This window comes from Solanum dulcamara, chromosome 4 (genome assembly GCF_947179165.1).
Source record: "Solanum dulcamara chromosome 4, daSolDulc1.2, whole genome shotgun sequence".
NCBI lineage: Eukaryota > Viridiplantae > Streptophyta > Magnoliopsida > Solanales > Solanaceae > Solanum > Solanum dulcamara.
This window is the reverse complement of record NC_077240.1, coordinates 41,329,478-41,341,989: the sequence shown is the minus strand read 5'-3', so window position 1 is coordinate 41,341,989 and position 12,512 is coordinate 41,329,478. Positions and strand designations below refer to the sequence as shown.

General features: G+C 32.5%; 1 protein-coding gene across 1 annotated transcript; it reads right to left on the bottom strand.

Annotated features, from left to right (window-relative positions):
• Positions 1–1,525: 1,525 nt before the first annotated feature.
• On the bottom strand, positions 1,526–6,180 carry LOC129887364 (probable enoyl-CoA hydratase 1, peroxisomal). Its single transcript, XM_055962435.1, has 3 exons — positions 5,618–6,180; positions 2,788–3,070; positions 1,526–1,720 (listed from the first exon to the last, which is right to left on the bottom strand). Exons 1-3 carry the CDS (start codon positions 6,025–6,027, stop codon positions 1,616–1,618), a joined length of 798 nt encoding a protein of 265 aa, XP_055818410.1. The 5' UTR covers positions 6,028–6,180; the 3' UTR covers positions 1,526–1,615.
• Positions 6,181–12,512: the final 6,332 nt, after the last annotated feature.

The window sequence follows — 12,512 nt, the reverse complement described above, 5'->3', positions numbered from 1 at the left end:
ATATAGAGGGAGTACAAATGATTTTTTCTTCTTGTATTTTCTTATGATCTTTCAAGTGCCCATATATATAGGCATACAAGATGATTAAACATCAAGTGGGTAAGTTGTCCACTTACAAGTGGAGCCCACTTGGAAAACATCTAATACCTAATATTTTCCACTTTGAAAACATCCAATATCTAACATTCCCCCTTGGATGTCAAGAATATTCTAGTTAAAGAATAAATATACATAGTTATTCTGAATATCTATAGATGTTGTGCCTCGTTAAAATTTTACTAGGAAAAAACCCAGTGGGAAAAAGCCTAATGAAAGAAAAAGAGTACACACATCTGGTTACGCATTGATTGTTGCCTCATTAAAAACCTTACCAGAAAAATTCAGTGGGACAAAACCTTGGTTAAGGAAAAAAGAGTGCAGTGCGTATTTTACTCCCCCTAATGAAAGCTTCATTTGATATTTTGGAGACGACGCATTTCAACCTTATATCTTAATTTCTCAAAAGTTGATGTTGGTAATACCTTTGTGAATAAATCTGCAAGATTATCACTTGAATGAATTTGTTGTATATCAATATCACCATTCTTCTGGAGATCATGTGTGAAGAATAATTTTGGTGGAATATGTTTTGTTCTGTCTTCTTTTATGAAGCTACCTTTTAATTGAGTTATGCACGCGGCATTGTCTTCGAATATAATTGTGGGTACTTTGACATCATTTTTCAGACCACATCTTTTTTTGATGAACTGTATCATCGATCTCAACCACACACATTCTCTACTTGCTTCATGAATTGCTATTATTTCACCATGATTTGAAGAAGTAGCAACAATGGACTGCTTTGTAGATCGTCATGATATAGCAGTTCCTCCGTGTGTAAACAGATAGCCTGTCTGAGATCAAGCTTTATGTGAGTCTGATAAATAACCTGCATCTGCATAACCAATAAGGTTTGTGCAATCTTTGTTAGTATAAAACAAACTCATATCAATAGTACCCTTCAGGTATCGCAAAATATGTTTGATATCGTTCCAATGTCTTCGCGTTGGGGATGAACTATACCTTGCCAGCAAATTAACAGAGAATGTTATATCGGGTCTGGTTGCGTTAGCAATGTACATAAGTGCACCAATAACACTGAGATATGGTACTTCAGGATCAAGAATTTCTCCATCCTCTTCTGGAGGTCGAAATAGATCTTTTTCCATTTCAAGTGATCGAAAAACCATTGGAGTATTTAATGGATGTGCTTTGTCCCTGTAAAATCTTTGTAAGAGTTTCTCAGTGTAGGCAGATTGGTGGACAAAAACTCCGTCTGCTAAATATTCAATTTGCAGACCTAGACAAAGTTTTGTCTTTCCAAGGTCTTTCATCTCAAATTCTTTCTTTAGATACTCAATCCCCTTTTGGACCTCTTCAGGGGTTCCAATGAGATTTATGTCATCAACATAAACGGCGAGTATAACAAACTCTGATTCCGTTTTCTTAATAAAAATACATGGACCAGGGTAAAATGAGACTAATCGGAGCAACATTTTATTTTTATTTGATTTTTGAATAAAACCTGTGCGGGACTTGTTTATTTCAAAAGCAGAAAATATTGCACATGATAAATCTATAATTTTGATGAAGGATTGCTTGAATTCCGCCCCGCAATGAACTCTTGCATTTTCTTGAAGTGATCCTTGCTCATTCCATTGTAATACTCGTGAGCCCTCTCCTGGAAATGACAATAACGCAACCACATAAGTGAAATAGACCACATACATTGCAAATAACCCATGTTCTTCAAGAACTTTAAATTTCATGTAATGCGACTACAAGGTGGTTGCAAGATTTGTACTACATTCATTAGTTTCTAAATATTTGACACGACAGGCAGTAGCTGGATAGGTTAACAATGAAGAACAAATGACTTCATAAAGAACCTCAATGCATCTAAAAGAAGAACTATTAAAAGATTTAAGTGGATCACTTAAGTTGGAGACTTAACTCGGATATTCAACATTAGGCAAGTTACTGTATTTGAGAATACGGGCAAGGGAATGGCCATGCCAGAGAATTGTACTCTCTCCGTTTAATATTTATGGAACTTAAAGACTGCACACAGAGTCGTAGAAAAGAGACTTTTGGAACTTGGGATCGTAAACACCCCATGACATTTTTGTGGCTATAAATCATGTCACTGAGGGGAAAATGAGAAATTTAAAAGTTAATTATTTTTCCAATATAATAAGATTCTTTTGGGCATGATAAAAAAGAAAATGTTACATAAACTGGAATGAATGTTGTATTATTTATCAATCTTGATGTTAGACTACGATCAGATTCTTAATGCATGATTTAGGAATAGCTTTTGAAAGGTGGAAGCACCTCAATCAATTTCTCCCTTTTCCCATCTCAATCTCTTCTTTTTCACACATGATTTAGGATCAACTTTTAAAGGGTGCAAGGTACCTGAATTTTTTTGCCCCTATCTCAATCTCTGCTATCTTGATTCTTCAGGTTCTTAACTGGTCTTCCGTAAGGTCTTTTTTTTTCTTTTGGTGAGAGGATTGGAGGCTGGCTGGGGCTATTAGTACTAGGAAGAGGGTGATAAGAGTTTTCTTAGAAAGTATTATCCTTTCTTTCTAATTGCTATTTGCATCTACAAACCAAGCAGTGCATGCATGGGTTCTCTTTTAATATAGTCATTAGATTATAGATACTAGAAATAGATCATAAGCAAAAAAGTCGAACAATATGCAAAATTAGCAGGTAAAGCATAACAAGAACAGATGTCATTACCTTCTCAAGAGCAAGGGCCCGGGTCAAGTCTTGTTTGAACCCATCATTTATAACTGCCTTGTACCTCAAAACCAAGTCGTGGTTGTTCTTGATGATGGCTTCTGCAATTTGCCTAGCTTTATTCAAAAGTTCACTTCTGTCAACAACATAATTTACCAAACCCCATCTCTCAGCTTGTTCTGCGTTGATAGGCATTGCAGTTAAGGACACTTCACGAGCTCGGTTGGGTCCAATAACGCGAGATAGTTTCTGAGAAAGACCCCAAGAAGGAAATATCCCAAACCTGCAACACAAAAGCAAAGACACTCTCACAAGAAAATCATCTGGAAACACATGGCGTTTGACATTAATACCACAGAACTTGTATTTCTGTTTTGTGTTCTAAGTTTGGTTGAATTAGTTCAGGACTCAAGTAGGACAGAATACCATGATGGATTATAACTTCAGGTAAATCAGGTTTTTAAGGAGTTGATGACCCTAATTAATTTGATACCTTGGAGGATGACGGAGACTCTCTGAACTCAATAGAATTCTCAGCTTAGTAGTTTTACAACTAAGGATTTTGCCTAATTTTTATACCTGCTTTCATTGCATGACTAATGATTGGTCAAATCGGCAGATTTCATTTTAGATCTTGCAACCAATAAGCTTAAAATTTAATGCAAGGAAACTAAGAATCAACTCTGAAGCTAAAGCCCAACCAATACCTTAAAAATCAAGTTCAATAAGGTTATATAGCTGGGTTGGTGCTAGTTATCAATACAGAGTACTACTTAAGATACAACAGGCAGTAATATTTTGCAGGAAGACCAACACTTATCTGGTGTAATTTGTGCTCTTACCAAATAAAGTTGTTAATGAAAAGCACAAAAAATCCACTTCAAACTGAGCTCAAGGAACTCACATGTTTAGAGGATGAAAGTTGTGAGATGAGGATGTTGAGGTGGATGTGTGAGCTTACTAGGAGTGATAAAATTAGAAATGGAAATATATGGGACAAGGTAGGAGTCACCGCGGTGAACAGGATGAGAAAAGTGAGGTTGAGATGGTTTGGGCATGTGAAGAGGATAAATGTAGATATCCCAGTGAGGAGGTGTGAGAGGTTGACAGTAGCAGGCATCAGGAGAGGTAGATGCAGATGGGGAGGTAAATAGACATGAGATGACACATCTTGAGCTTACCAAAGATATGACCTTAGATAGGGACGTGAATTAGGGTAGAGCGTTAGTTCGTAGTTGAACGTTCTCTTGCTTTCCTTTCTTACCCTTGGTATTAGCACTATTCTCGTAGTTTCCTGTTCTTTGGGTATCACATGTGTTTCTTGTGCTCCGAATATCATATTAATTTGTTTTCATACTGTTTGTTCCTCTATATGTTGTGTACTGCACTTCATTTCACATTATTTCGTTGTTGTTACTGCTCTTATTTTTGTACCCTTTTTCAAACTGCTTGGATATGCTTTATTTTAGGCTGAAGGTTTATTGGAAACAATCATTAAGGTCTACATACACTCTACCCTCCTCATACTCACTCGTGAGATTAGATTGGGATGTCATATCTTTTTTGGATAGGAGAGCTGGACTAGTTTAATTGACACATGCGAATTGAAATGCATAGTAGGGAGAAATTCACTCGCCTTGAAAAATTTACTAGCTAAGGATCAAGCTAAAATCAATCTCAATTTTTCCAATATATCATGACTAGGTAATCAAGCTCAAATCTTAAAAATCAAAACCATCCAGCTTCAATAGTAAAATAAATCTTAAAAATCAAAACCGTCCAACTTCAACAGTACCACTATCCAAATAAATCATATATGATTTCTGTTATAAAACTGTATTGGAAAATATTAAACAGTAACAGAAACTTCTGAAAGTAATAAAGACAGAATCTGAAATTAATCAAAAAATAATAACAGTATATGAACAATTATTATAAGAACAAAATCGAGCCCACTGAATACACAGTGTGTCCTTAAGGAAATTATTCCCCTCAAAGTATCCGAGGTTTTGGAATATTTCCTCCCAGGATAGAATGATTTACTCACCAAAGTAGAGATACTGCAAATTTTTGGTGACTGCGAACCACTTGAAGGCTGTATATCACACGAGTTTTAGGAAGTGGAGAAAGAAGAAGAAGAAGATGTTGTTTCAGAATTTTCGTATGGAACATTCTGAGGATTAAGAGACATATATAGACTGTTTGCACCTTTTAAGAAAAGGCACCTGTTGGGAAAAGATTTGTCCATTGAGCAAATGTTTGCAACTTTTCGGACAAGGTTTTCACTTAATTAATCAAATAAATAAATAATATTAATTAATTAAAATTTAAAGGAAATTTGATCCAAAAAGATTATCAATCAAATCAATTGTCCAATCCCAATCCCAATCCCAAGCCGAAGCTGAAGCCGAGCGACGACGACGGCGCGAGGAGAGACCCTCTATGTGGGACAAAAGCTTATTTAATAAAGCAAGAGAGAACAAATCATTTTCACCACCTATGTGGGACAAAAGCTTATTTAATAAAGCAAGAGAGAACAAATGATTTTCCTCTCCACCTCTTTTTCCCTCAATTTCCCATTCAAACTATCAATTAAACCCAACAATTTCTTCATCAACAGTAACTTCGGAACATACACATAACCACAAATCTTTAGAAAGCTCAAATCATTAAAATGAACACCATCCAGCTTCAAGAGTACCACTATCCAAGAACCTCTAAAATTTGATCATATGGTTTCTTCATCAATAAACAGAATCGCCCAAATAAATACTCTAGATGGTATTTATGCAGATATATCGAAAGCAAAAGACAAAGAAATAACACAAACCTAGCATGAGTGTCCAAAAATTTAGCATCTTTGGAGCAAACCAACAGATCACAAGCGAGAGAAATCTCAAAACCAGCAGTCACAGCAAATCCAGCAATAGCCCCAATAATTGGCTTCCTACATCGCTCCATTTGGGCGACCGGATCAGTCTCCACATCCTTCACGTCACCCTTAAACACGTCCTCCGCCGCCGTAAGGTCAACGCCGGAGCAGAACGATCGACCCGATCCCGTGAGTATAATGACCCGAACCGAATCATTCGCGTCCAAGGACTTGAAAATTCGAGCAAGATCGATCATCATTGATTTAGTGAGAGAATTTAGGGACTTAGGTCGGTTGATGGTGATACAGGCAACCCCGTCTAGTTCCTGAGTAACCAGTACAAGCTTTTCCGGTGATGATTTCTCCATCTTCTTGATTCTACTCAAATCTCAAACCAAGTATATGTAGCGGTCGTACAATGGAATTTGGTATACCTAAAAAAATGCGTCATTGGACTGTGTGCCATATCGATCATGCAGTCGTGTTTAAATTCACAGTCAACGGCATTGCCAAAAATGATCCCTTCATTAGGATCAAAGTAAAATCTCGCTAAAATAATATTTGATAAAATAATAATTTCATTAAATAAATATTTTTTTTCGATTTTGATTTGGATCAGTTAGATTAAAGTAACATTCTCGCTAAATACATTAGATGATAATTAAAAATAAAATATTAAAGGCTCCAAAATAATATAAAGTAATAATTACTAGAATACATCAAGAATATATATTTAATCATTCAATAATACTAGACCAATAACTGTTTCTTTTTAAAATATGATTATGTAGTTGATTGTTGTTTCTTTCAACTAAAACCAAAATTAATTTCATCTAGCTTTTTCCTTTTATAGTTAATATAAAATCTCTTCATATTCTATATACATGAATATAATTAGAAACATTAAATTTCACTAAATTCGTTTAATTTTTCTAGATTTAAATAATAAATATGCAAAGACTACACTTTTTAGTTTCCGAGATTTAAACTTTTAAAATTCTTAATTCAATTTTTTTTTCTTATGGCACATACTGCAAAATACTCTCTAAGATAATAAATATTTATTTATCAATAAATAAAAGACATTTATCGATAAACGAATAATCTCGATAAATAAATATTTTTTTTTCGATCCCAAACATATGCATTTATAGAAGTTTTACTGTAATAGTAAAATCTATCTGGCCTTAAAAAGCATGAATTTTCTAATTTCAATATTAAATTATTATAATATCTAATTTAGTATATTTTTTATATTTTATATTTATTTTTATATTATATTGTATTAAAAACATATATTTTTTCACATTAAAAAGTGATGACTTTTTTAAAATATTGTGATTTTTCTGATAAGTTTTAGCTTTTTCTTCTTAATAATAAAAAACACAAATAATTTGCGATTGTTGAATAAGTTTGAAGTTGAACGGAATTTCAGGTACTACTATTCTTGTGATACAAAGTTGTATATCATCAAATAAATTTTCATTGTTAAAAGGGCCTTAGAAAAGGTTATCTATCCCATTTTCCCAAACTTATTTTCTATCTTTATGAAATACTTAAATAAATGTATTCCTAAACTTGTAAAAATTAAGGAGTTCAGGTTTCATCCTAAGTGTACTAGACTTGATATTTCTCACCTGTGCTTGCTTTACAAATGATTTGCTCTTATTCCCTAGAGTAGATCAGCCCTCAGGAACTTTCCTATATCATTTTTTCCATAAATTCTCACAAGCTTGTGGATTACAGCTAACATGATCAAAAATTCTATATATTTTGGTACAGTTCATGATACTGGACGACTAACATGTTACAACAGTTTGATTTTGGCTCTAGTGAATTTTCTTTCGAATATCTTGACATTTCACTCTCTACTAAAAAACTATTTATGGTACAATTGACTCCTCTAGTGGACAAGATTGTAGTTAGAATTTCCTTCCGAACTACTAAGAAACTATACTATGCAGAAATATCTCAATTGGATCAATCAATACCTTCTGGAATTCAAGCTTATTGCTCTCACTTTTTTATCGTTCTTTCAAAATTCCTTAAGCTTTCTATTGTAGATGTTTCACTTGGTCTGGAATTAATACTTCAATAATTATTGGACAACTATATCTTTAGTTCTCATGGAAATGCATGATCTGTGCTAATAGTGCAAGACCAAAGGCTATTGTTAATATGTGGTTGCATCTACAAAATAAATTCTCAAACTACTGATGGATTGAATTAATGAGGAAGAAGAATGGATCAGAATTGTAAACAGTTTTAAGGAAATCTGGAAACAATAGATCCCTTGTTTGTATTATGTGACTTCAGTAGAACTCTATGGAGTTGTTAATATGTATCAACAAGTCAGTGTTTGCTGCAGATTCATGGGAGAATCACTTGGCATGGGCAACTAAAAATGCCAAAGGTAGATCTCACACTACACAAATCTTCAAATTACTATATGCATAAATTGTGTCCATGTTAATTGGATGAACAGAATTTGCATAACTTTTGAAGATAAGAGAACGACTTTGACAATTTAGCCAAAGAAGCAACATACATGTGTACTGTGAGGGCTCTTATGGCGATTAGTACTATACTCCAAACAGTTTCTGTTTTAGTTAATTTTTCCTTTAGAAATTGTTGATGTCTTTGAGTTTTGTTCTGCCGGAATAACAAACTGACCAAAAGTATGTTTAGGATTTCAACTACAGTGTCAAAATGAGCCCAAATATAAGTAATTCGTCCAACTTGTCCAAACTTTTATGGGTTGGACTAAAAATAATTTGTATTGGGTTCAATCTCAAACCATTCAAGCATTAACTCATTTTAAAATATTTCAATTAAGCCCAATTTAATCTCCAATTTCAATCCGTTTTAAGACTTTTTATGTGCATTGGTGTAATGTATGTTCTCATATTAAAGATATTAATTACAATTTATTTTATATCTTTTAGGATTAATCTATCCATTTATAAATTTTTATTTTTATTTTTGTTGAGTTAAAGTTCAAATTATGGTTATAAAAGGTAAATAACGATATGTTATAATTATTGAGATTAAGATGGTCAAATTGGGCGGGTCATGACCCAACCTGAATTTTAGCCCAATCGGGCCAACCCATTTGAGCCCAAAGTAAATTTGAGCGGGTCATGAACCAACTCAATTTTTATTTCAATCCACTTTAATATTCTCAATTTCATTTCAACCCGCCCATTTGACACCTCATATTTCAACTAAAAATTATTTCTTTTTAGAAGCATTTTTTAGAATAGATTTTCGGAAAAGTGCTTTTGAAAATAAATAAATTGTGTTTGGCTAATTCATTTGAAAAGTGTTTTTAATAAGCTAATTGTATTTGACTAATCTTTTTAAAAGGTGCTTTTAAGAATCAAATTACGAAAAAGGACAAGTATCAATAAATTTTTAATATTAATATAATTTTATAGAGAGAAATTATTTTAAATATCTATTATAAAAAAAATATCAAATTTTTATTTATATTAAATTGAATGTATAGAATCAAAATTTTAATAAACATTATACATAAATAAAATTAAAAAAATAAATTAAATATTGATATAATATTAACATGACGATTTAAATATAATTAAAATTATCAAATATAAAATAATAATATGTAGACAACAACAACATACTTAGTGAAATCCCACAAAGTGGGGTAATAATATATAGACGTAAAATAAAATAGTTTTTTTTATATAAAACTAAAATTCTTAAAAGAAACTTAACCGAACGTATGAGATATGCTAATTAATTAATAAGAGATATATTAGAAAATGAAAGGGATATTGTCACGACCCAAGCCTAGGGCCTAGACGTGACATAGCGAATGAGAAATTCGAAAGCACCTAAAACAAGCCTCTTAGCATTCTTTTAGCCTTTCATAGGTAATGACAATAAATAAACAAGCGGAAATCATAATAATAAATCTTCAACTTACATATGTCCAACAATACCTCAAACTTTTAGATTTAACAGGGCTAAGACAAGTTCCTAGCTCACCCTTAATCATAATAGAAAGAAATGTCATAGTAAGTGTCTAAAGATCTCAACATATCATAAGCTAGAAAGATAAATGAGTATTGTTTCCGAAACATGGGAACTCACCAAAAGTAGTCTTCAAACCAAATCTCAACTAGCCACGTGGAGGAGAACGAGGAGGAGTACCGGTCCCTACACAGTGATATCATGTAGGCAAAAGGGTATGCGTTAGTACTTTGAATCTACTAAGTATGTAAGCATGCCTGAACATTGAGGAAACATTAAAACATTTATGTAATATGAAATATAATGCAATGCATGCATAATCAATCATATAGATATCTTTTAAAACATTCATTTTGTGGGAAGATGATCATAACCGACATTTAAGACCATGCGAGCTATTACATGGAATCTAACATAACTCCTTACGTTGGCCGGAGAGACTACTTGCCAGGTAGAATTCCGTCAACTTCATTCGTTTCTTTAACTTTAACTTTAAGGGCTATTTGTGAATCCATTAGCCTAAGCTTACAAGGGCTCCTATGTTGGTACATAGTTAATGAGATAAAGGGTTGCTACTAGGATTCCCTTACCAAATCCCACATCAATGATCCATTCGGTGCTAAGTCAATCCCACAGAATAGTTTAATACTTCAAAATAGTCATAGTATATAGTTTGAGAATTCAAAACATCATATTTGGTAGAATAGCTCATTAAAACATTTGGTAATTCAAATATGCAAGAATTGTCCTTATTGCATAAAGAATCCATCATTCATATCATTTCATCATTCTTTCATTTCATAAGACTCCCTTTTGATCATAGACATTGCTTTAATAAACATTCATTTGGAGTCAAAGTTTTCAAGTCAAACTTCATTGAAAACATAGTAAAATTAGGTGAGTTCAAATCACTTCAACTTGCAAATATGTATGTAAATGAATATGCATAAATACTTTGAAATCCATTAATAAAAAATCACGCTTTAAACAATCCACCATGAATTTTAAGAACCTTTAAAGAGAAATAGAAAAATTAATTGCAAACCATCAATTTATACATATGAAATCATGTTGCATCAAAATAGACCAATAATCATTAGTTTAACCATGATTCATGCTATTAAGTAAAAATAAGAATTACACATAAGAAAATATTACTTGAAATCAAGAGATTTAATTAAAAGAGTTTTGGACTACATGGGTGGAAGAACCCATGGATAAATACCCACATAACTTAGAGTAAAAATTAAAGAAAATAAACATAATTTATCATATAATCAAAATACTTCAGGCATGAGAGTGGAAGGAATACTCTCATTGAAGTCTTACATACCTGGAATCTGAGGCGCTACTCAGAATCGTAGAACTTAATAAACACTCTTGAATCCTAGTATTTTCTCCTCGCTAGAGCGTTTTGTGTACTACCCGGAGCATATGAATCACCAGAATAGTATTTCTACACTACTAATAACTAAAACTATATTTTGAATAAAATGATGAAATAAAGTGGGTATTTATAGGTGTGAAGGAGGAACCTAACAATAATTAAAGTAATTATAAAAAAAATCTTAAAATTTAATGAAAGATTGTGATGTCATGGGTGATGTCAAATGGAGGACTATTGATTCATGGGTGATGTCAAATGAATCTAGATCTTTCCATGGTTGGTGAGATGAACCTTCTTTTAACGGAATACCCTTTTTCGGAGTTGCGTTTGAAAAAGATAGCTTTCTCATTAAGATTTGATGTCTTAATATGAATTGTTTTTATAGAAGTATACTTTCATGTTGTTCAAGAATCAACTGATTTGTAGCATCCTATAGTGAGATATGATGTTTCTTCTACATACACTCCATTTTGTCACAACTCCATGCCTTGCAACAGTTAATTTATTTGACCTACTTAATCTCCAAAACTTAAAATATGGTCTCACAAAAGTTGTAGGTAGGGTTAATCCAAACTTTGAATCACTTAATTTGGACTATCCTATTAAAAGTTATGCCCAAAAATACATAAGAGATATAATTTTCATTGAGAATTGGAATATCATATACAACATTTTTAGGGGGTGTTACAGATATTTTGGTCTTGAAAAAAATAATTTTCTGCTTCTGCTTTTTAAGAAGCAATTTTTTTAGCTGCCCAATAATAAAAAAATTGCTTCTGCTTTTATTTAAAAGCAGTTTTACTAATTTGCCAAGTACCTTGATTTTTCAAAGAAAGTACTTTATTTCTCAAAATAAATGATTTTGGCCTCCCATCAACAATGAAAAATAGATTCTAAGTTTGTTATGATTTTATAAATACTTTCTGGCAATTAATGGAAAAGTTTGTTACAAGAAAGAAGATGTTAGGTAGGAATTTGATAGCCTAACAACTCCACTTTTGCTTTTATTTGTGAGTCATACACTAAAATTGAAATAAAATTAAAAAAACATACATTGTTACAAAATCAGTAATGGATGTCCATATAGAAATCCATTCAGCTTTTTCATTTACCAATCACATTTTCCCTTTATGATTGAAGCATTATTGTATGCATGGGTGTTTGGCTATAAATAGCCATACCAAAATGATGAAAAGTAGTAAGAAGAAAAACAATTATCTCTCTCTTTGCATTCCTTTCCAATTTCTGTTTTCTTTTAATTTGCTCATTTTGTTTATTCTATAACACGTTATCAGCACGAGACTCCATCACTTTGAGCTATTTTAAACAGGTAACAAAAGGGTAAGAATTTTATTTTCTTAAAATGCCTAATATCTCTAAACTTGAATTTGTTGCTCTTGATATATCTGAAAAAGGCTACTCATCATGGGAACTAGATACCGCAATACACCTAGAATTGATAGGTCT

Coding starts and splice junctions, on each gene's coding strand:
- LOC129887364 (XM_055962435.1), bottom strand. CDS start 6,027: ATGGAGAAATCATCACCGGAAAAGCTTGTACTGGTTACTCAGGAACTA. Junction 3,071..5,617: donor TTTTTGGACACTCATGCTAG/GTTTGTGTTATT, acceptor TTTGTGTTGCAG/GTTTGGGATATTTCCTTCTT. Junction 1,721..2,787: donor GGGCCCTTGCTCTTGAGAAG/GTAATGACATCT, acceptor TGTCATTTCCAG/GAGAGGGCTCACGAGTATTA.